Here is a 25,275-nt window from a genome sequence, read left to right on the forward strand (position 1 = left end):
GTTATGGTGAGTACATAACTTCTTTATCTGAAGTAGTTACTTCATTTGCTCTGCAACCTGTGGGACAGAGTCTCCAGCTACCTAGACAATAAACCTGGGTGGCCTTATGGAAGGATATTCCGAAGCACAGCGGAGCCAAAAGAAGCCCTGCTTCTCAATATCATATCCAGTTTATAATGAGAAATGAACATATGAGAAGAGGACCAGGTAGCTGCTGAACATATGTCGTCCAAGGGAACCCTGGACCAGAAAGCTGCTGAGGTGGCGATGGACTGGGTAGAATGAGCGTGTATTCCCATAGGAGCTGGTTTGCCCGAAGATACATACCCCTGAACTATACATTGACAAATCCAATTTGCTAGGGTCACTTTAGAAATGGCCCTTCCCTTGGCTGATTTTGCAAAGGACACAAACAACTGATCAGGCTTGCGAAAATCCTTAGTTCTGTGCAAGTAAAAACGTAGTTGCCTGTGTACGTCCAGTTTGTGCAATATGTACTCCCCCTTATTCTGAAAATTTGGAAAGAACATGGGCAAATTGATTGATTGATTGATATTAGATTCCAAAGCCACCTTAGGTAAGAAAGACGGGTTAGTCCTGAGAGACACTCTATCCCTGTGAAAAATGAGATAAGGGGGTTTCATACACAGTGCTTGGAGTTCCAAAACCCTCTTGGCAGACGTAATAGCTACCAAAAAAGCCATTTTCCAGGACAAGAATTTTAAAGGAATCGAGGCTGCAGGCTCAAAGGGTGGACTTGTCAGGGCTTGCAAGACTAGTGTCAAATCCCATGGGGGCACCACCATTTTCACAGGAGGCTTCAAGAGAAAGATGCCTCGGAAGAAAGTTTTGCATAACTTTGTGGATGCCAATGACCCTAGTCCATCTCCCACATGAAAATGGGAAATGGCTGCTAACTGCACCTTAACCGTAGAAGCACTTGCTCCCTGCCGAAAAATCAGTAACAGGAAGTCCAAGATTGTCGGAATAGGAACTGTAAAAGGATCCAGGCCCTTGTCTGTTGCCCAGATGGAGAAGCGTTTCCACTTGCTATTATATATTTTCCTGGTAGCCGGCTTATGAGCCGCTACCAGAATGGCCTTCACTGGTGATGAGATACCGGGGGTCCTTGCCATCAGTGGAACTGGATCAACCAAGCCGCAAGCTTGAGGTTTACCAGGTTTGGGGTTTGATATCCTGCAGGATGTGAAATCAGGTCTGGAATGGGTTCCAGTATCCAAGGGGGGAGTTAAACTGTAAGACTGCAGGTATGGGAACCAGATCTGGCGAGGCCAGAATGGGGCTATGAGGACAACTTTGCTCCCCAACTGAGAGGCTTTCTGTATGAACTTGGTCATAAGCGGAAGGGGAGGGTAAGCATAAAGAAGACGGGGAGGCCAAGCATGAACTAGAGCGTCTCTGGGAGAAGTATTGCGAAGTACTCGCTGCATTTTGTGTTTAATGGAGAAGCAAAAAGATCGCAGCGAGGCCAACCCCACTTGCGGAAGATCTGCTCTGCAACTGATGGATTGAGAGACCACTCGTATGGAGTGAGAATTATCCGACTCAGTTTGTCCGCTAATATGTTGGACCGTCCCGGAATGTGCATTGCTACTAGAAAGCGGTTGGTGGATATCGCCCATTCCCACACTCTCATAGCTTCTCGACAAAGGGGATAAGACCTGGTTCCTCCCTGTTTGTTTATGTACCAGACTACCGACATATTGTCTGTCTGGATTGCAATAGTCCCCAGAGGGAGAAGGTCGTGGAGAGCTTGCAATGCTAGAAGCACCGTCCTCATCTCTAGGACACTGATATGCAGAGCGGTCTCTAGGGAAGTCCACGTGCCTTGGACGGTTCTGCCCGAACAATGCCCCCCCACCCGAGGTGAGAAGCATCCGTGGTCAAAGTGGCTTGGGGCGGGGGAATCACAAAAGGTCTCCTTTGCCTCAGCTCTCAAGAGTGAAGCCACCAAAGAAGGGAGTCTCTGCAAACTCTGCTCAGTGGGATCGGAGAGCTTAACGGGTGGAGTAATAGCGACCACTGAACCTGGAGGGTCCATTGTAAAATCCGCATTCGCAGGCGTTTATGAAGGGATAGACCAATTGCCGCTGCCATAGACCCTAGTGCCCTCAAGACTAACTCTGCCGCAGGAGCCTAGCTCTGAAAAAGAGTAAGCACCTGAAGCGACAAGCTGCTCAGCCTGTCCGACATCAGAAAGGCTCGAGAAGCACGGGTATCCAATCTGGCCCTTATGAACTCTTAATACTTGTACGGGGCGAAGGAAGGATTTTTGAAGATTCACTGAGATGCCTAGACTCTGGGCAAGAGTCAGAGCGCAACCTCTTGCAACGCAGAGTTGATGCCTGTTGGCGGCGGTAAGGAGCCAGTTGTCTAGGTACGGGAAAACATGAATGCCCTGAAGTCTCAGGTGGGCTGCAACCACTGCCATGACCTTGGTGAACACCCTGGGGGTTGAGGTGAGGCCGAACTGAAGAACTCTGAACTGATAATGACTGGCTCCCAGCCGGAAGCGGAGAAACCTTCTGGATCGTCTGTCCATCAATATGTGGCAGTACGCATCCTTGAGGTCTATAGAACACATCCAGTCGTTCTCCTGCAGCAAGGGGAGAATAGACTGAAGTGTGACCATCCGGAATTTTTCCTTGGGGATGAACAGGTTCAGAGCGGACAAGACTAGGATGGGTTTTAGGTCCCCCGTTTTCTTTGGCACTAAAAAGAACATGGAGTAATAACCCAATCCGGACTGATCTGGGGGGATGGGCTGGATGGCTCTTTTTCTTAGCAACTTTGAAACCTCCGAAGCCGCTGCCTCCCTCTGATCGGGTGGAACATCGGGGAGGTGTCTGCTTGTAGGGGGAAGGCTTAGAAAGGGAACCTCTAGATATGACCCGGAGCACCCATCGATCTGTCGTAATGGACTCCCAATTTGACAGATGCTCCGTCAACCGCCCCCGACTGCCTCCAGAGATGGACAGTCGGGTAAGCCCTCAGGGCTGCTTTGCGGGTCTGTCTGAGAAAGGCTCTCTAGACCCGAAATTACGCGGCCCCCCTCTGCCTCTGGGCCGGCGTCCACCTTGTCCTCCTCTGTCTCTGGAGGACGAGGGGTCCGAAGCTGGATGGGATTGCTGAGACTTGCGGAACCACAACTTCTTTTGTCCCCTCTGATTCCTTGACAAGGATCGTTGGGGATTAGAGAAGCGGACCCCTACGGCAGACAGCGTCTTCCCGTCCTTCTCGCTTTGGACCAGCGTTTCGCGAACGGTCTTGCCAAAAAGCGAGACCCATCAAAGGGCGCATTCGCGAAGGACGCCTTGAAGGGTTCCATGAAATCGCAAAGGCGGAGCCAGGCGTGACGCCGCAAGACGACCCCGGCTCCGTTGGCCCTCGCGGCTCCCTCCGTTGCATGAGAGAGTAGCTGCATGGACGTGTTAGAAATGGATTTTAGAGTGGCCATACGAGTCGAAAACACCTGCTTGTCCTCGACCGACATGGACTCTGGGGGGGCTGCAGCGTATTCCTTAATCAAGTCTCGCTGTAGCCTAATGGTATGTGACATATAATTCAGCACCCTCACTGAGAAGTTCGCTGAAGCAAATATCCGCTTCCCAATGCGGTCCAGCGCTCGAGATTCCTTATCCGCGGGTGGACCGAAGAACTCTCTTGGGCGAGTTCTCTCTTCGTGGCAGCCGGCACCAACATGGCATCGACCAGAGACCCCTTGGCAAATGACTGTCTATTTGATGGGGGCTAAGGACTTTGTTGGGCCGTCTTGGGATTGGCTCCACCGTGTCGGGCTCCTTCCACGCCCTGGTAGTAATAAGGTCTACCAGGGGGTCAGCCGGAGGGGACACCCAGGAGGTAGACGGGCCTGCCTCAAACGCCTCCAGGAAGACGGATTTGTCCGCAGAAGGTTTTTGGGCAGACCACCCCCCTCTAATACGCAACATCTCCATGATGTCTCCGAAGGAGACATCCTCGGGGGGTGACCTTGGGGAACCTTCCCTTTCATCCAAATCCGTGTCTGTGGTGACGGACTCAGGGGAGTCCAGGTGCCTCCTTTTACACCTCCGTTTACGAGGGACCTCCTCGGTGGGACTGTCCAAGGAGGGCTCGTCAACGGCTTCCTGTTCCTCCACGGGAACGGGCTGGAGGGCTTGGGCAGCTGTCCTAATGGACGGATGATGGAGGATAGACACATATGCAGCGGGGGTGTGGGAGGATCCGAAGCCCAGACCGGGGACCTGGAGGATCTCGACAGCACCCTCTCCACTACCTCAAAAGCCGAAGGAGAACTACTCTCCCCAGGCTCCGAGAGCAATCTCCTCGGCTCTGAGGTAGGGACCGGAGTCGGAGCCGATGCTGTCGGATCCAAGAGAGAAGTGTGCTCCAACTTCAGTGGCGCCAAAGACACATCAACTCCTCCGGATCCGACGCTCGGCCCCGAGAACTCGGATCCGAAACACTCGAGGGCATGGTCGGCGTCGAAGATGCCGGAGCTATCGGCGCCGACGAAACCCCGGCTCCGAAAGGGCCCGGATCCGATGACTCCGAAACCCGAAAACGGGTTGGAGAACGAGTGATCGGAGCAAAGACAGAGGCCGCACTCCCCCCCGAGGGGGGAAGGCAAGAGCACCCCCATCTGCATTTAGGTCTGCAGGAATCGTCACATCATCCAATCCATATCGGCGTCGGTGAGACTCCTGGTCGACCTAGAGGAGGTCATCGAGGCAGGCCGGGAGGGTCGCCTCGACGACCTCGAGGGAGGCTGGTACTCCTCCTCTGGCTCCGGCGAAAAATGAGGCGAACGGAGCCGAGAAGGGGAGGATCTGGAAACCCTCAAGGGAGAGCTAGCTAGCTTAGATGGCGAGGCTGAGGATTGAGTCTCAGCCCGCCTTTTATGAGACCTATGTCTCTTCTTATCTTTGTGCCTCTTCTCTTTAGAGGAAGAGGCACCAGAGTCCCCCGAACTCAAGCCCGAAGTGGGAGGTTGAGTCCCCGGTTGAGCGGGGGGAATGGAAGGCACTGGGGCTGTGGAGACAGCCTGAGCCTTGGCGGGAGAGGAAGAAGCAGCCGAATCCTGGGGAAGCAAGCCCGCCAGGATTAGCTTATTCTTCCTGTCCGTAAGTGCCCAGGGGTTAAAGGCTGCACAGATTTGGCAGTCTGTTGATAACTGAGCCACCCCCAGGCATAAAACGCACTGAGCATGGCCATCAGCAGGGGAAAGCTTATGGCCACACTCAGTACATTTTGAAAAAAACGGCCTTGGGCCCTTCAGCCATTCTCTACCACAACGCACGCACACCCAAACACTAAGTGGGGGAGGGGGGACACAGAAAAACTAACACTAAACAAAAAAGGGAAACTATTTAACAAACTATACTGGCTATAGGCTCTGAACACACACACACCACAATCAACACTAAGAAAAGGCTTTTCTGAGAAAAAAAGGAACAATCTCACCGGTCAGCTAAGGAGCTCTTCAAAAAGTAGCTGTCTACAGCCGCGGCAAAAACGATCTGGGGTAATACAGTTAGTAGCAGGGGATTATGGGTAGGGGGAGGAGCTAGGAGCTCGGATCTTGTAGATTGTGAAGCTGCTGGCTCGGATCCGATACCCACAGGTTGCAGAGCAAATGAAGTAACTACTTCAGATTAATTATTGCATTGTAATCCCACCTTTGTCACTTTCTAAATTACTGATTTTATTCTCTCAGCATTAATAACATGAAGCAGGACATAAATTTTAATGTTCCCCTACACGTTTAACAAAGTCCAATATTTTCAGATTTTCTTGTTCTGTTATGTTTCACAAATATAATCATTGCTTTATCACCCCACATTTGTCAATTTCCAAGTTACTAACTTTATTCCTGTTCATCACCATCTCCCATATTCTGTCTCTGCTTCATTTCCAATGTATTCTTGATTCTTCTAGTCGACTCTTAAATTTTCTTCCTTCTCTCAGGCATTTTCTGTTGAAACAGTGGAAAAGATTTCACAGCCTCAGTCTCTCTGTAGTCCTTACACCAGAAGGACATGAAGCAGATCCTTCTGTTTCACATCTCACCCTTTTTTGGACAAACTTTTGTATTTCCTCCTTAGCATGTACTTCTTCAAAATATGATTTTGTCCCTCCAAGGAAAAATATTTTGAAGATGGATAGGTACAGCAGTTTAAATCTTAACACCTGCTTCTTGGCATTCCTTAAATAATTTAATGTATTTACTCCTCTTCTGCCTAGTGTACAATGAGTAGTCATTCTCCACAAACACTCTGCTGTCTCCCACTTTTAGTACTTTGTCCTTCTGCCACAGTTTTGTCAGAATCAACTTCTTCTGCCGATAAGACTGCACCTTAACTATTAAAGGTCTAGGTTGTTTTCTACTAAACAGGTTTAAAACATACATACAATCTGCCATTTCAATTAACAATTCCTGTTGTATCTTTATAAGGTGGTGTAAGTAAAATAGTACCTCTTAGAAAGGCCTTGCATATCTTAGTAGAAGTTACAGAATAATTGCCAACTCCTATATGAAAGTTAGAGATTGCTACCAATTGAAATTTAATGGTAGACATACTAGGTCCCTCATTAAAAATTTCTGCTAAAAATTCTAACACACTTTACACAGGGACTGAAAAGGGATAAATACTCATAGGTTCATAGGTTGGTACTCGGCTATTGGCCCTAGGGCCTATACAAGCCTAGCCATAACAATTCCCTAGCTATTTCTTCCCACAATATTTACTGTCTAGCAGGGCGATTGATGTGATCCCCAGGGTAAATTTCCTATCTCCCATCCAATCGTCAAGATTCCTTTTGAAGAGGGCCAAAGAAGTGCTCTACTTGACATATATGGGCAGTCTATTCCAGAGTCTGGGGAGTCTCAGGGTACCAGGAACCTATCCTTCCAGTATGTTTTGTTCATTGTGATGACAAAGTTTAGATCCCTGGACCATGTGGCTCTGAGGGATTGGGATTTCTTTAAGTGTACCGTGTGTAACAGCTCTGGGTTTGACATGGCCTTGTATGTTAAGCTGAGTAGACGATATGCGATAGAGTATATCTGGAATTTTTTTAGATGGTCAGCATAGGCATCTGCTTTAGGCCTGTGATTCTTTTAGTGAGGTATTTCTGCGGCCTTTCCAGTTGTTGCTCCTTTGATTCACCCAACAAACAAGCCTCTTCCACTTATTCTTGTAGATTTTCCAAGTGGAAGCTTTATGAGAAGACAAAAGTATATGATGGGCAGGGGACAAGTTTGTCTGGTTATTACTGGAATTGGAGAAACCATGCTGGCAGCTTTAGGTTTGATATATCTGGGTGAACTATGCTCATTGGGTGAGACACTGGATCCAGAATTCAAGGTGGGTAAATTAGATGAGGCCAAAGGAAGGGGAGCCAAACCTGTCGAGGCCAGTAAGGTGCAATGAGGATGACTTTGCTCTTCAACCTTGCAGCTTTCTGTAGGAATCTGGGAATCAATGGTGTTGGTGGATAAGCATAGAGAAGACTGCATGGCCAATCATGGAACAGAATGTCCCTCAATGATCCCCCCATTGTGGGGATTAGGGCAAATAAGCTGCTGCATTTGTTGTTCAGGAGAGGCGCAAAAAGGTTGCAGCAAGGCTGGCCCCATTAACAGAAAATCGCCTCCATCACTTTTTTGTTGATACACCACTCATGAGGTAGAAGAATGGACCTGCTCAATTTGTCTGCTATCACACTGGACTTCCTTGGAATGTGCATTGCTATCAGAAAGAGGTTGGATGAAACCTTGGAATGTGCATTGCTATCAGAAAGAGGTTGGATGAAATCGCCAACTGCCACACACTGAGGGCTTCTCGACACAAGGGATATGACCTGGTTCCTCCTTGCTTGTTGATGTGCCAAACTACTGACATATTGTCCATTTGGACTGTAATTGTTCCCAGAGGTAGAGCATCTTAAAAAGCTTGCAATGCTAAGAGCACTGCTGTCATCTCCAGAACATTTATATGCAAACTGGCCTCTTCGGCGGACCAAGTGCCTTAGAATGTTCTCCCCAGGAAGCGCCCCCCCCCAACCCAAACTGGGAAGCGTCTGTGGTTATTATGGCTTTGGGCTGAGGGAGAATGAATGGATAGCCTTGTAAAAGCTGCTCTGGCCTTATCCACCATCAAAGGCACTTATTGCATATCTGAGACTTGACCATTGGGATGGCTGGAGAATTCTCATATCATATCTTGCTAAGGAAACAAGAATTATGGCTGCTGACATTGACCCAAAGGCTTGAAGAATAAGTCTGCCTGAAATTTTGATGTTGTGAATACATTTTGCGACTTGGAATCTCAAAAGTCTGAACCCTGTTCAGCACAGTGAGGCTGCTGCAGATTCCGTATCGAAATGTGCTCCTAAGAATTCCAACGTTTGTGATGGAAGCAAGTGAGATTTGTTGTAGTTTATTGTGATTCCCAGAAGGCAACAAGTTTGCAGTACCTGTTTTTTTGGTATTATGAGTAGATGCCTGCTCACAGTAGTAATGAGCAGAATGTCTAAATACAGACACAACCGGAATCCCTGGAGTCTCAGGTGAGTTGCCACCACTGCCATGCATTTGGTGACCACCCTGGGGTTTGTGGTGAGACCAAATGGCAGAGCTCTGAACTGGTAGTGACTGGCTCCCAGCCAGAAGAGTGACTCTTCTGGGCCGCTTGTTCATTTTTATGTTATAGTACGCATCTTGAAGGTCTATTGAACACATCCAATTGCGTCTGCCTAAAAAAGGCAGAATGGACAGAACTGCGATCATCCGAAACATTTAAGTGTCAAACTGATTTGTTCAAGTTGCTGAGATCCAGAATTGGTCTCCAATCCCCTGTTTTCTTTAGCAGTAAAAAGAATCTTAAGTAAGTTCCAGATCCTTTCTGGTTTGGTGGAACTTCCTGGATGACCCTCTCTTCTAGCAGCTTTGTATTTCAAGTACAGCTGCTTCCCTCTGATTGGGTGGAACATCAGGAAACTTTTGTGAGGATGGAAGTGGAAGGGAAAAAGTAATTATATAACCTCTGGAAATAATCCTCTGCACCCAAGTGTGTTTTGTGATATCTAGCCAGGCACTCTGGTGGAGGAATAAGCAATCACCAACTGCCTCCAGAGGGGGACAATCAGGCTTCCTTTCAGCAACACTGGTAGGATCTGTCAGAGAAGGTAGCTCTAAACCCTTAGTTTTGCAGACCCTCTCTGCCATGTGGGTGGCATCTTCCATTATTGCTCCCCTCTGCCTCTGGGGAAACTACCTCCATGTGGATCTTGGAAAGAACCCTGAGAGTTTTTGAACCACATCTTTCATGCCCTGCATTGATTCCTATAAAATGTCATTTGGGGGTCAAAAAACATACTCCTACAGCAGAGATAGAGTCTTTCCATCCTTCTCACATCTGAAGAGTGTGTCTTTCACTTTTGGGCCAAACAAGGATGAGCCATCAAAAGGAGCACTAATGAAAGGAGACTTGAAGGGATCCACAAAATCACACAAGCACAGCCAGAAATGTCTCCTTAGTGAGATACCTGAACCCGCTGCCCTTGAGGTACCCTCAACTGCATGATAGATGAGCCTCATGGATGAGTTTAAGATGGATTGAAGGGTTGCCAACTGTGAAGCTAGAGTAGTTTCAGCCTCTGGAGTAGTGGACCATTAATCAAATCTCTTTGTACCTTGTGCCACGTAATTCAGTGACCTAACAGCAAAGGTCGCTGAAGTATAGACACACTTCCAGATCCTGTCCAAATACCTGGACTCTCTATTAGGGTGATGGACAGTAGAACTTTGTTCTGCCATTTCCTTCTTTGTAGCCACTGCTACAGCCATGGCATCTACAGCCTCTCCCTTACTCCAGTGTTCACTTCCCGTTGGATGTGCCAGAATTCAGTCTAGTCTCTTGGGGTGGGTTCCTTTCATGGTCACTGAGAGATCAAATCAATGAGCTCATAAGTGGGTGGAGTTACACAGGAAGTAGATGGACCACATTCAAACACCTCCAGAAACCCTAATTCCACCAGGGAAGGATTTTTGGGAGGAGCAACTACCCCATTACTTGAGGATCTCCGGAATGTCTCCAAACGAGACATCTTCAGGTGGAGACCTGGGGCATCCTTCCCCTTCAATGGAATCTGTGTCTTCTGTGAAAGATTCCTGAGGGGAATCTAAGTGCCTCCTTTTGCACTTTCTCTTCTGGGGTACCTTTTGGTGGGATGTTCCAGGGAAGTGTTGGAAAAGAGGGTAATGCCTTACTGGGTAGTCTGGAAGGTTTGGACTAGCTGTAGCAGTGGAGCTGAATGTTGAGGCTCTTGGCACAAAAACACATGTGATGTAGAAGGTAGATCCGAGGGGGAGATTCCATCTGTCCTGCCAAAGCAGAGAACACTCTCTCTACTACCTTGAAGGCTGAGTGTCCTGGGGGGATGGAAGCCAATGGAACCTAGAAGCCATCCCACCAGCTCTGTCTGCCCCGAGGGCAATCCACCTGAGGCAGAGGCCAGAGCTTAGCTGTCCAGGGCTGAGGCTCCGAGGAACAGAGATGGGTCTGTAAACTTCAGAGTCAACTCTAACACCTCAGAGCTGACTGGGATGCTATAGTTCCAAACTCAATGGCACCAGTGTGCTCACAGAAACCTTTGAATCTAAGGACACCACTACTCTTGGATCTGAACCAGATGGTCTTGGCAAACTTGGATATAAGGATTCCAAAACAAAGTGCTGGACTGGAGCAGGAGCTGTGACTTGAGGGGCAGATCTAGTTAAGGCTTTCTGACCCAAAGGGGTCAGAGTCGGGCAGCCTCAATCTGTACTTGCACCAAGAGGAACTTCCTCATCATTCTATCCATGTCGGCCTCAATGAAACTCCTGGAAGAACGAGATGAAGCGATGGATGTTGACTTGGACCATTATTTTTCAAGGAAGGGAGATGGCAGTCTTGAAGGAACTGGGTCAGCTGTAGAGGAATACTGAATCCGAAGAAGAATCTTCAGAGCCAAAGTGCCCTGATCTGAAGACATTTTAGGAGATGTAGAGGGCATCTTTGCACTGGATAGCTTCAGATCTGATCTGGATTTTTTGAAAGGAGGCTCCATAGACAAAGGAGAAGAAGAACCTGACTTCTTTGGGGACTATTTAGGAGCATCCTTGGAAGATGTTTTGGGGGGGGGATTGAGCCCCAGATAAGGCTTCTGAAAAAGACACTGGAAGTAACCCTTTTACTATTAACGTGTTTGTTCTATCCACTAAAGCACACGGATTAAAACTTTTACATGTCTCACAGTCAACATTAAGATGGTCAGGGCCCAAGCAGTATAAACAAAGGTCATGGGCATCAGAATAAGGCAGCTTAAGGCCACTTTTTTTACAATTTTTAAATCCCTTCTCAGACATTTTTTTTCTAAACTAACAGATGAAGTAAATAGAGATAAATACAGATAAACATACTTTTTTGGGGGTGGGGGTAAGGAGGAAAAAGGGAAAACAAAAGCCAACAGTGGTAGTAAGGAATACATAAATGTGTAAAGGCGAGAGTTATAAAAGTAGAAAAATTTACAGTTTAATATACACAAGTATATATATATATATATATATATATATATATATATATACATATATATATAATGTCTAGAGAGAGAGATTTGGGAAAAAAGTTGTAAGTATAAATTCACTTATCTCAACTAATATGTTCGAGAGCAAAGCTGACCACATCTAAATGCGAAAGCAACAAACAAGCTCTGAGGTATGTTAGGGGTTGATGCATTATGGGTGGGGAAGAGCTCAAGAGGTTCAGTTGGCCACAAGCTATAGTACTGGCCAAGTTGGATCCGAGGCTCAGATCTGAATCCATTGGTTGAGGAATGAATGAAAATTGACAACATCAGATCAATCTGTTCTCAAAGGAGAATGTACACAACCAATTTCTGGGGCAGGTTTTTGAGAGAGGGACAGAATGGGTGGAGGAGGTGGAAAGAATGCTGATTTACTGATTCAGAAGTATTAAGACTGTCCATTGTTTTGGAAAAGATCCTTATTTCTTGTTGCTCCGCTCCTGCCATCTACTTGTAGTCCCCTGTTTGGCTTGTGAAGTTAGGAATTGTTTGTTTAGTTTATTAGATGGAAAAGATGATTTCAGGGATTTATAAGGGGGTAGGGGCAGAAAGATCTTGGAAACTCCCTGCATTCATTTCTCTCTTTCATCAAATTGTTGAGTATTTGAGTAACAGACAGACCAAACAAAACCTCCTTATCTAAAGTTACATTTAAAATTTCAGACTGTACCTCATCAGAAGACTTTCTATTAGGTAACCAGGTATATCTCCTCAGCACTGTAGCAGTGGGAATGTTTCTAGACACAGTATCTGCACAGCATTACACTATCTTTAAGGCAAGTTTTGATACTAGAGAAATGTTAGAAACAATGGAATTCAGACAAGCACCACCTTCGAGATGAAGTGTCGTATATAATTCTCTCAAACTGTCCACACAACAAACTTCCACATATGAGTCTGATAGTTAAGAATTCTACACATCAAAGTGGAAGAAGAAAATTTTCTATGATAAAATCCTTATAATACCGTTCCCTCTTTGCCCATAGGAGAGAGACTGGAAGGCATCAAGAGAGTGTTCCCAGCTGACAAAGTTGTGAATATGGCTGCAGGGTCAGACATGAAGTTGGGAAAAAATGCTTGTTAGTTTCAGAAACTTGGTTAAAGCCTAGCTGCCTTTTTGGGAACAAAAGATTGAGAATCAGGACTGTTACAGGCATCATTAAATCAACCTCCATGGCTGGCACTATAGGATGTATGGGAAAGGAATGAGGAATACCTATTTGTAATATATCATAATATTTCCTAAATTCAGGAGGAACATTCATTTATTCCCATAAAAAATATCTCATTCATCCTGGCTATTGTCTGAGAGAAGGAAATTCTTCCAAAGGAGATTTTAAGGACAGTGTTTCCCCTGAATCAGTGACTTGGGCTTGGAAATTGGCAGGAGAAGTCGTCTTGTCCCTGTCTATGTCAGAATCCTCTGACATTCTTTCCTCAAGAGTATCTCTGCTATCATCTTTTTTACATAAGGATTTCTGAACATCAGGATTAACAGTCTGTAACAACTTCCTCTCTAAGATAAGAAAGTCATATTTTGTAATAGACACCATGTCTTCAGATAAATAATGTTTAACCTTTTGTTTTGTCTTTAAAGGTTTAGCTGAAGACTGACTCATAGACGGTACATCTGCCACATCAAGAGGTCTCTTTCCCCTGACTACATACAAGAACATCTCCCATAATGCCTCCCTGTCCCAGAAGGGATGGGTATTCCAAGTGCAGATCAGGCAATGGAATAGCTGAAGAGGATGTGGATGACCCCTAGTTCATGGTGGATGAAAGGACTACACCATAGGAAGCTTAGGAGGTGAGTGAGTGGCCTGAAGAATGACTGAAGGCTATTGCAGAGTCACCCACCATCTTCTGAGGCACTGACTTAGTCCATGGAGTATCCAAGACTTCTGTGGTAAGTTGTTTATTTCTTCCTAGGTACAGTGGAAATGGACCAGATGGAATGGTCAAAGTATCCATGCTGTCACTGTCTGGGGTGTCTCTAATGCATTAAGATTTGCTATAAAGAGTCATTCAGGAGGTAAGTTGTTAAACAGTGTTCACAAGGAGCACACTTACACTTTCACTCACATATACACACTCCTAAGCACAGTAATGCATAAGCAGCACACTAATATCTTGTCAGAAAACTCCTGTTTCAAAATTCAGTTGGAGAGGGGATTATTTTGTTATTTAAGTAAAATTTATAAACAAAATAATATAATGAATGTATCAAAACTAACCCCCTTCCTTTTGGTGGATATTTACCTGACTCAGGTATTCTAGTCCAGGTGGACAGTCTGGAGATGGAGGTGGCAGTGGCATCCACTGGACAACAGGGCTTCCAAGCTGGTTGGGAATTGCAGCTACTAGGCCTTGGCCAGGGACTCCATATGCCATTTGACCTGCCGGTCCTTTCAACAGAAAAAAAATATATAAAAAGGGTAGCCCAGTTATCAAAACAGAAAAAAATAAAGATAAAAAGTTCGCAGTTAGCATCAAAGTGTTTCATTTACATAATCATTATTGAAAAACTGCTCTGTTAAAACAAAATCTGAAGTAGCATGGTAACACAATTAAAAAGCATCTACTCTCCAGCATACAAAAGTATCACTATCATATAAAAATAATCAAAAGTTCAAGATTTTTGAGCAAAATAATTCAGTTTTCACATCTACTTTTTCAAGAAACAAGAAAAATATATAATAGAAGATGCTTTGAAAAACAATGCTTTTCCAAACACTTGCACTTTGAGTTTGAAAGTTTAGTGCAAGAGTAGTCTCTGGACAGAATACTGTAATAGAATGTGAATTAGAGTATTTTGAAAGGAGACATGAGGCAAATGCTGATAACTTTCAAGGAATACCAAAATGTGCATTATGATTACACATTTCTAGGAAATGACGAAATACACAAAATGAAAGATTAAACTAAGTGATAACATAACAGCTTTGGTTTCCAATTGTGGAAATAATTCTCCATCAAGGGCAAGTCTTAAAAAAATATCATAACACAGAACATACAAATAAGTCCCAATGAATTTGAGCAGACCCAGAAGTAAAACAATCTCAAACATAGAAACCCAGTATGGAAGGTAGCTGGAATAAATGGCAAGACCACGACAAAATAAAATCTTCTGTTTTAATACATAAAGGTGAGCGCTTTCACAATGGTGACCATTGCTTCATCAGACAATTTATTCACAAACTAACAGCACATAAATACATTGCTAAAATTCAAACTAACCAATCCTGTCACATACAATCAATTGTGGTATTAAAATAATTACATAGAATACAGACTTTAAAAGTTTTTATCATCCTGCTCTTCTTAATTTCAGAACTGGTTTAATGGTTTAATGCTGATGGTGTCATTAGCCCAGGTGGCTTCCCAGCATCTAGTCTGAGCTGCCAAACCAGTTCTCTGTATTCAAGGGTGGATAAAAACTTATAAAAACTTTTAAAGTCTGTATTCTATGTAATTATTTTAATACCACAACACCTGCTCACAACTTGTATCTTGTCCAAGTGGGTGGAATGAGATGTATTTTAGGAAAAGTTTTTTAAAAAAAATTTTTTGCAAAAAAGATTTTTATTTACCCACTTGTACTTATATTTAACATTTTATATTAAACTAATTATTATAGTATTTTTATAAACTGTTTAAATTTATTGACATGTTTTGATTTCATTGAGGATGGCTGGTATTTTCGGTAAATATGTATTTATAATGTTTTTATGAAGAAAGGCTGACATATTTACCTTAACACTCTTTACTTGAATTATATGAGTGTATATTTTTAAGATTTAATTGATTAATTATTAATTGATTGACTAATTAATGATTGCATACACTATTTATATGATTGCCTTTTTATGAGATTTGTAACTTGATAAAGCTCGGAATATCCGAGCGAAAGCGCTTGTTTTTATTTGCTCTCTTGGTTTTGGTTTCGTTTGCTAAAATTAAAAGTGATTAATTCAATATTCTTGGCTGTGCTCAATGGCTTGGATTTTACTGTTCCTGGTTCCGTTCTTTTTTCGAACATTAGAATTATCAGCTGTGTCAGAGGTGGAGGATGCATGCTCTTTTACTAAAGATAACAGATAGTTCAGAACCTTTTCTTTGGCATTTACTTCTCAGAGGTTTAAGCTAATGTACAGGTTCATGGCTGACCAGTTTGGAAATTACTGCAAACTTGATGCTATCATAAACTCCACACAGTACAAGATCCTTCAAGAGGGCCTGACCCACAGCTAGTGTCAAAGCCATGGACTAAAACTAAATGCCAAGAAGTGTATAATTGCATTTTTTGGCAAGCATGACTTCCTTCGCAACTATCACATTGAAAACACACCCTAGAAAATTGATCCTGTAGTTTTGGATCCAGGAACCTATACCAGCAATAAATCCCCCCTTAATTACCACGTGTCCACTGTTGTAAGGAAGTCATTTTTCATCATTGCACACCTTACATCTAAAGGTACTTTGAATAAATCCAGGGAAGTAATCATTCCACTATACTTGGCATTAATTTTGGTATGCATCTATCCAACCACTTGTCATAACTGTATTGACCACAATATGTTCTCATTAAAAAAATCAAGGTCATAATTCATATAAACTATACAAACCTTGTCCCTCTTCAAATTATCATACAGGCTACTGAGGGCTGACCTCTGCTTTATGTATAGAGCTTCAACAGACCCTTCTGATTATTACACATTCACAAGTCAAGCAGTATCATAAATACTCACTCAAGGCATCTCAATCTCTTTTTCAAAATAAATACAACATATTGGAAGGATAAGTTTGTATCACAGAGAATATGGCTTCTATGGAACCATCTTCCACTCCACATAAAGCAAAGTACTTCTCTTAATCTATTCAAATGTAATTTGGACAAATGGATGGGTAACTACAATTTCACCCCGATTTAACACCCATGTCCCTCAAGGATAGGTGGAAAAAGGAAATGTCCTAATATAGCCTTGTTAGTACAATCTCATGGTTATTTGGATACAAAATACAAGGGCTAAAAACTACCCAGGGAAAGTAAGGCTAGGCTTCTTAAGATCCTCGCAGATCAATAACATGGTAAATGATTATGAACCTGCTGAGATGCTTTCATCTGAGGCTCAGGCAGATACACCTCTAAAATGATGTTAGTTAATTCAATAATTAATTAATTTGAATGCTTTAACTGGGGTATACAGAAAATAAAATATGATGCAGAGAAAGTCTGTAACAAATATTAAAATAGTTCACAAACAGTGATTTAAAATATGCTGAAACAGAAGCAAAGGAGCCTACAAACACATTATCAAGTATAATATCACAAACAGAAAATGAAGAGCTAAAATGTGCCAAAAATGTATGCATCACTAAAACTGCGACTCATTTTGTTCTAACAGAAAATACAATACATCTAAATCACAAAGAGAACATGCATACAATACAAATAACTACTTTCTGTATATAAACATCTAACAGATTAATTTGTTTATAACTGAAAAATACAATATATCTAAGCCAGATATAAAGAACATAAAATATGTAAGGAGACAGGAAAGAGATTTCAAATATAGATATGTAATGCATATATTTTTACAGAAAAAATAGATATAAATAATGACAAAAGGAGGAGAGATGCCGGTAATTTATGGAGTAGTTAACTTGAAAGCATTTACACTGGGATAAAATGTAAACAGATAATTTTACAGGCTTTATTTTAGAGAGGCAGGGAGGGATTTCCAGAGTAAGGGAGCTAGTATAGAGAACAGGGGGGATTACTATTAAGGATGTGTATTGCTATTATTCAGTGACGTGTTTAAGAAATAACCTTACCTTTCTTAAACTAATTGCATGGTAATACTTTAGTCTTCTAACTCTTCTGCTTGATACTGATGTAGTGTGTGTGAAAGTATCTCACATATGTCCACATGCTTGCATAGTGCACTAGTGAACTGCAATATAGGCAATGGAGAAGAGAGCAGTTTCATTATTGCCACTGACTTTTATTTCTCTAGAATTCTTGACAAAGCCAAATGTAAGGACAATTTTTATACATGAGAAAATCAGGGACATTCTGAAGAATTGTGGACAGCTGAGAAGTATGATTAGCAGAAATACTGTTTGTAAGGCTGCTCAACAATACTTCAGCAGCCAAACTTTTTTTCTGTTGGGGTACTCCCAATTTATAATGGGCACACAGAGTGGCCTGTCCAATCAGCAAGCACTTTTCTGAATAGTAATAACCGTTTATTGTAGAAAGTACAGTATCAAAGGAACAGTCTATTTTTGACAACTTTATGTATAGCTGGCAGTAGATGGGTGTTGGATGAAATCTCAAAGAATAATAAAAGGTTGCTTGCATTGGTAGGAGTCTGTAATGTTGGGGATCAACAAGAAAACACAACATAGATTAATTATTTACAAGTTGTTAGAAAACACAGTACACATCTTACCATAACAGAACTATACTAAATACTTGACCTTATTTTAACTAAATATCCAACAACAGATAGCACCTATGCCAAAACAGGGCTTTATATAGTGCCCAGAACATTATCAGTAAAAGTAAGTCAATCTGTGCAAACAACTCATTCACACCTAAAACAGCTACACTAAGTATTTTGTCAACAATCTGCTATTCCTTTCACTGGGGCTAAGTTCTACATGTGGAAAGAACTAGGATTTCTATTATTTCAGTGTTTCAGTAACATTAAAATACAAATTAACATATTTAGAAGTAAACATAAAAAAAGACTTCAGCAATCTGTTGTCTCAGACATGCATGTCCTTAAAATGTTCAGTCTTAGGTCTAGAAATATTTCTATTCCTGACATCAAGACGCTATCCTCCAAAGAAAGGAAGCCAATCTGGTGGTCCCCTGCCATAAACAAACTGTACAACAGAAGGAAGAAACTGTTGCAAAAGAGAGTAAAATTCCATGAGTGCAGGAGCTCCCAGGTCAGCCTCAGTAAGAAGCTGAGATCCCTTATAAGATCCTCCAAAGCTAGCTACAAAAACAAAATTGCCACTAATTCTAAGCACAACCACAAAGCATTCTATAGCTATGTCAAGAATCTCGATGGCAACACCCAGATCTGCTCTGAGTTACAGCACAACGGCACAAAAATTACTGAATCAACTGATATTGCCAACATCCTGGCAGATAGGTTCCGTGCTAACTTTACCCCCCGTCAACCCCCTAAAGGGCCCATATCTATACAGGAAGAATGCAGAGTCCCTGTAATCACAACTACGCAGGTAAATGCTGCACTCTCTAAAGCCAAAAACACAGCATCCATGGGACTGGACAACATCCCAGGCTGCGTTTTACACAAACTTCAGAACGAACTGGCTCCTCACCTAAGCACCATGTTCAATAATAGCCTCGCATAAGGCTTTGTGCCCACTGAATGACGCACAGCAACAGTTATCCCACTCCACAAAGGGGGAGCCACCACTGAACCCAGGAACTATCGCCCTATTAGCCTGACGAGCCTGGTCTGCAAGGCCATGGAACGTATCATCATGGAACTCATAAACAAAGACATTGGTAACCTCCAAACTCTGGATCCCACCCAGTTCGGGTTTGTGAAAAGTAGATCATGCCTCCTGAACCAGATCGACTTCTTTGAGGCAGTCACCAAAGCTGTAGATGAGGATAAGGCGGTTCACACAGCCTATCTTGACCTTGCCAAGGCTTTCGACACCATCCCCCATTCTGGAATTATAGATAAACTCACTAAACTAGGTATAAATCCCTACATCACAAGATGGGTTGCCAACTGGCTCACTGACAGAACCCACACTGTAAAAGTTGCAGACTCCAAATCTGACCTCAAACCAGTGACAAGTGGAGTACCACAGGGTTCAGTTCTGGGACCTCTCCTGTTTGGTATCTACTTCTCTAAAGTACAGGCTAACACAGAAGGCCTCTGGCTAACGAAGTTCGCAGATGACTGCAAACTAGGAGCCATAGTCAAGTCACCAAATGATGTGGACATCCTACAAAAGGGCCTCGCTGAGACAAGATGCCTGGTGTCAGAGCCATGGCCTCAAGCTCAATGCCAAAAAGTGCAGTGTCATCCCTTTTGGTAAAAACTCTGTACCCATGAACTACCACACAGGCAGCAATTTACTTAATACCGAATGTGTGATAAGAAATCTTGGGACCCAGGTGGACAGTAGTCTCTCCTTTGACAGTCACATCGCCACAGTAGTCAGGACGTCCTTCTATGTGGCACATCTCATCATAAAAGGGTTCTCATCCAGGAAAAAAGAGGTCATTGTTTCCCTCTACTCACACTCATTAGACCCATTATAGAGTACAATGCCCCTTTTGGAATGTACCTCACAAGACATCTGCAGCAGCTGGAAAGGCCACAGAAGTACCTCACAAAGAGGGTTACTGGCCTCAAACAAATGCCCTACACTGACCATCTCAATAAACTCCAGCTTTACTCCACAAACTCTGGAACAGGCTACCCATATATGTCAAGCAAAGTTCTTCATTAGCACTCTTCAAAAAAAGTCTTGATGAATGGATGGGAAATAGGAAATACACCCAGGGGATCACTTCTGTGCCTCTGCTCGACAGTAGCACAGGAAAATAACTTTCTTGGGTGGCGTAAGCCAGGGAGCCTTGTTGGCTCGGCTTACGTAGGCCCTTGGGCCAATAGCCTAGTACCTACCTATGAACCTATGAAACCCTGACCCTGAGAGGTCTCAGGATCCGACAAACCCAAAGAACTCAGGGTAGCTATCGGTGCCAGAGAAGGAGCTCTGACTGGCACCGAAACAGTCGAAGCCGGGAAGGTCATTACCGGGGGCACACAAAGCTCAGCTGGAGTCGAAGGAGGAATAAAGGCTGGAGTGGAAGTAGGCAAGGTTCCAGAGCCAACATTGCTAGGAACCACAGAAGGAGGTAATCCCCTCCCCACAAACAGCTGATCCACCAGTCCCATGATATCAGATTCTGTTAGACTCTTGGTGGATTGAACCGAAGAAATCGAAGGAGATCTGGGTGGACGTTTCTCCAAAAAAAGGACTGGGAGGACGGTCCAAAAAGGGGTCCACTGTGGGTGAATAGCTGGTGTGTGGTAATTCTTGAAATGAAAGCTCCTTCGGTTCCAGGGTTTTGATCAGCATCTAAGAGGAAAAGTCCATAACAGACATCTGCGCCACTGTAGGTGGTGCAGAAACCGGCACCAATGGCACCGAAGATTGAGTCACTTGACTCACCGGTTCCAAGGAAACTCTAGGAACCATGGGAACCTTGGCCATTTTAACTGGCGGTTCCGAAGAATGTGTTGGAACCGACTGACTTCTTTTCTTAGGCTTATCCAGCTTGCTTGAAGAAGAAGAATAAGAAGGTGAACTTGCATCAGTTTTGGGACCAGATAAGGCCTCATCAAAGTCGATTAGTGCCCTATGGCTAAAACTGTGACAAATTGCATAGTCTTCCTGCAAATGTACAACCCCTAAACAACAGACACAAAGAATGTGTTCGTCAGAGTTAGGAAGCTTCCTATCAAATTTCTGGCACCTTTTGAAGTCAGAAGTCCCTTTAACTGGCTTGTCTGATATATCAAAAAGGTCTCTCTCACACACACACACACACACACACACACACACACACACACACACACACACACACACACACGCACACACACACACACAAACACACACACACACGCAAAGAGAAGGCTGAAAAGCTTTTTTTTCTTTTTAAACTAAACTAAACTAAGACAGGAAGGTAGTGCCAACAATGGTACTTAAGAAATACCTGTAATGGTAAAGGGAAAAGTACCAAAGATGGTACGTAAGAAATTAACAAAATGGTATATTAATGAAAGAGGTTACATGCACACAAGACAAACTATATAACAGAGGAGCAGGTAGTTGGAAAAAGGAAAGACAATATAGACATAAGAAGAGAAATGTCAAAAACTTACAGTTTTAGAAAAAATTAGCTATCACTCGAGAGCTCAGAGGAGGGAACGTGTCTGGCACTATGAAGCAGCAAACGAGATCTGAAGTAATCTTGTGAGCAGCATTATGGGTAGAGCTTAGCTCAAGAAGTTTTGGAAGGCGCGAGCTGGAATAATGGTCAAGTTGGTTCTGTGTGAGCCCGCAGTCAAGGATTAGATGAAGATTGACAACATCAGATCATTTATTCAAAAGACATATCTTACTTGCCACTGTGGCAAGTTTTATATAGCGGAAAAAAATGTCAAGTAATGATGAGATTTCTATAGCATGCTACAGGAGTCAAGAATATAAACATAGTCAGACCAGTGCCTGAGAATTCATGGAATACTCATGCATCAGGTGACAATTTGCTGAAGGTTTTTTGTTTACTGTTAAATAAGTTAATTTGTATTCTTTTAATGTTTCTGAATAAAAGAAGAAGAAGAAAAAAGCCAGACTTATTTTCAAATATGAAACCTTAGCTTAAAGGGGAATGTATAATAATTCATTAACAAAATATTTAGTGTAGTCCTTTCAATTTGAAATAGTCATTTGCATTCACTGGCTCTTTTAATAGTTAAAACCGTTTAAAGGTTCAGACTTTCCAATCATACGTACACTGTTAACTTCAGATTTTTGATTGTGTAGCTAAGTGCCACTGGACAGGGAGTAAAAAAAAATATGTTTCCATCTTGCAACTAGAACCATAGCAACTTTATTCCCTAGTGTTTACAGTCCTGTCAGGTTTTCTCATGTCATTATTAAGCAATTGATAATGCCAGTCAGGGTGGATGTTATAAGCAAATAACACACTTCCCAAGGGATTACCTCACTAACTCTGGAAGGTTTGTTATTTACCTGTAGCACCCACCCTAGAAGGTATTACTGTGCTTAGATAGTGGTCTTTATGTTTGTTTTGCATTTTTTATTACTATATACTTTTTGTAAACAGTTCCTCGATTAAAGTTTTATAGTTGCTGTAGCATATGTAATTACTGTTGGAAGTTCAAACATAAGCTATGCAAATATTTAATGTCCACACACGTACACGCCCACACACACACACACACACACACACACACACACACACACACACACACACACACACACACGTGTTCAGCAACTATAGCCAATTTTCTGAATGAGTACACATCAGATGAGTCATTGTGAACTGCTTCTTCTTCTTTCGGCTTTTCTCGGTTAGGGGTCACCACAGCAGATCACCTGTCCACTCATGACTGGCAGTGGAGTTTTATGGTGTCGAGTTGCCAGCCCGGTGCCCAACCTTCCACAGAAGGCACACACACACAGACTCACACCTAGGGCCAATTTAGAGTGTCCAATCCACCTATAGCATGTCTTTCGGATGTGGGAGGAAACCAGAGCACCCAGAGGAAACCCACGCGACCACAGGGAGGATATGCAGACTCCACTTAGAAGGCACCCCAGCCAAGGATCGAACTGGAGAACCTCTTGCTGTGAGGTGACAACACTAACCGCTGCACCACCATGGCCGCCCAGATGAGGCATTGTGAACAAATGAATGAAAAAAATTCAAACAGTGCAAAGCACTGCTACCTCCATGCCTCTCAACTGTCAGTGAATGCATTAAAAGGGGAGGATCTATGGGCAGTCATGCTGAAATGGCCAACAAATTGATCTTTACAGAGTAGTAAGAAGCTTCCACTTTGAGTGGGTGAAAGTGAATGACTGAGGATCAGAACACATGAACTGCAATCGCCTACAAAATCCTGCTGAGAAACACTTTTTTAAGTGTTGTATTTTTGCAAGGGATCAAACCCCCAGCACCCCCAATGTGAGTGGCAAGTCCCACCTCCCAAAATAAATGCATACCAACTCCACGGTTCCACCAACTTGAAAAGGGGAGAAATTCCCCCGAAAAGGGAATCACTTCTGACACAACTTGATGACAGTAATTTTCTTTAGAGGAACTCCAATCATCAGCGAGTTGAACCTCGGGCAGTTGAAGATCGAGCATTCAATTGCAGAACCAGAGAAATACTAACCTTAAAAGAGTCATGGTTCTTGCCTTGGCATCTGTTGGAAAATCTTTTTCATCTGATAATATATGACTACTAGTAAAGGTTTCTTTGCCTCCTTTAATACCTGCTGTATGTCCTCAGAAAACATGTGCCTAACAGGTATTAGAACTCTATCTTATAGGCAGTTAGCTGAAGTTGTTTCAAGTTGCAGTGTATCAAATACCCCTTTTCTGATTCAATTTCCATTTATGAGGGTCTGTTCTAGTTCTTCTCAGCTTGTCTGCCACAAAATTTACCTCTGATGGGATGTAATACACCTAGAGAGTGAGATTGTGCTGAAACACTATATCCCAGGCTACCATGGTTATTTTGCACAGAAGATAATACCTGGTCCCTCCCCCATTTGTTTATATACCACAACTCCCGCTTACTCTGTTTTCTCTACTATGTAATTCAATATTGTTTGATTCTATTTTTGTTTGTTGATATCATACTGTTTTGACTTTTCTGGACTGATGTGAGACTTTTTAACATGTATTAACTTGATTATACACTGTACTATATCATTTGGTGGTGCTGCGGTAGTGTTGTCGCCTCACAGTTAGACATTGCCCATTCGATTTTCAATTAAAGCGTCTTCTGTGTGGCGATATGCGTAAATGGGCGTTCCTTCGTTGAAGGTTATGCATTAGGCCTGGCAAGCCAGCACGTAAAAATCTACTGCCAATCATTAGCGGACCAGAGTTCCGCTATATCGACCACTAACCGGGAAAAGCCGAAAGACACAAACAAACTATATCATTATGTAAACTTCTTAATAATCTTTTATACTGTAAGTAGCATATCCAAGTATAATTACTGTAGCTTTCTGAGAGCTCTTCTCCCCAGGTCTCTGCTGAAAACGGGCTTGTTTTTTTAACCCAGTCGGACACTACCCAGTTAACAAATGTAAATAAATAAATAAACTTTGTTGACATCTGCAATCATTTGGACATGTCCCAGGGACCACAGATAATTGAATGAGTTGAGAGCATTTATTAATGTCAAAATCTCTTTTACATTTACATGTTTTAGTCTGTCCTTTTTGTTTCAAAGACCCCACACTTTTACTTCCATAGACATTGCTCCTTAAGCAAAGTCTGAGGGATCTGTAGATGCAGACTGTGCTACAGCTGAAAGAGAAAAGGGGAGACCTAGAGTCAGATAAAACTGGTCTCTCAACCAAAGGAGTTCCCGTCTTACAAATCACAAAACAGGAATCTGGAATGTCAGGGGATGCTGATGCTGGGACCATACTGATGTTTAGGTATCACTGAATTTTTTCATGTGGGGCATGGTTAGAGGAATTATGTAAATCATGAATGCCATGAATTCTAATATATTGAGAAATTACTTTCCTGAGGCCTTGGATTGAGTATAAAATCTCAGGAATTTATCTAGATACAGATTTACCTTTTCTTTGGTATACACGCTCTTTGAACTGAGGTATCCAGGAGCCGTCCCAGGAAAGCAATCCTGTGAGAAGAATAGTTAAACAAGACTTTTGGATGTTCTCCCAAAACTCCAGTCTATGAAGGAGTTCTCTCACCATTGTGAGAGATTCCTGATACTTTGAAAAAGACTTTGCAAAGATACTCAAGACATTTAA

The 25,275-nt window shown here is 43.0% G+C and overlaps 1 protein-coding gene across 2 annotated transcripts in view; it reads right to left on the reverse strand.

The window, feature by feature from the left end:
- The window catches only part of LOC122800826 (phospholipid scramblase 2-like), a 1,997,253-nt gene that overhangs the window by 779,389 nt on the left and 1,192,589 nt on the right, over nt 1-25,275 (reverse strand). For both annotated transcript variants that reach the window (XM_044070115.1, XM_044070114.1), the window contains one exon: nt 13,912-14,057. In XM_044070115.1, coding sequence (XP_043926050.1) covers nt 13,912-14,057 — 146 coding nt within the window. The remainder of the gene's footprint in view (nt 1-13,911; nt 14,058-25,275) is intronic.

Source organism: Protopterus annectens, chromosome 4.part1, assembly GCF_019279795.1.
Source record: "Protopterus annectens isolate FY-2018-M chromosome 4.part1, PAN1.0, whole genome shotgun sequence".
NCBI classification, from domain to species: domain Eukaryota; kingdom Metazoa; phylum Chordata; order Ceratodontiformes; family Protopteridae; genus Protopterus; species Protopterus annectens.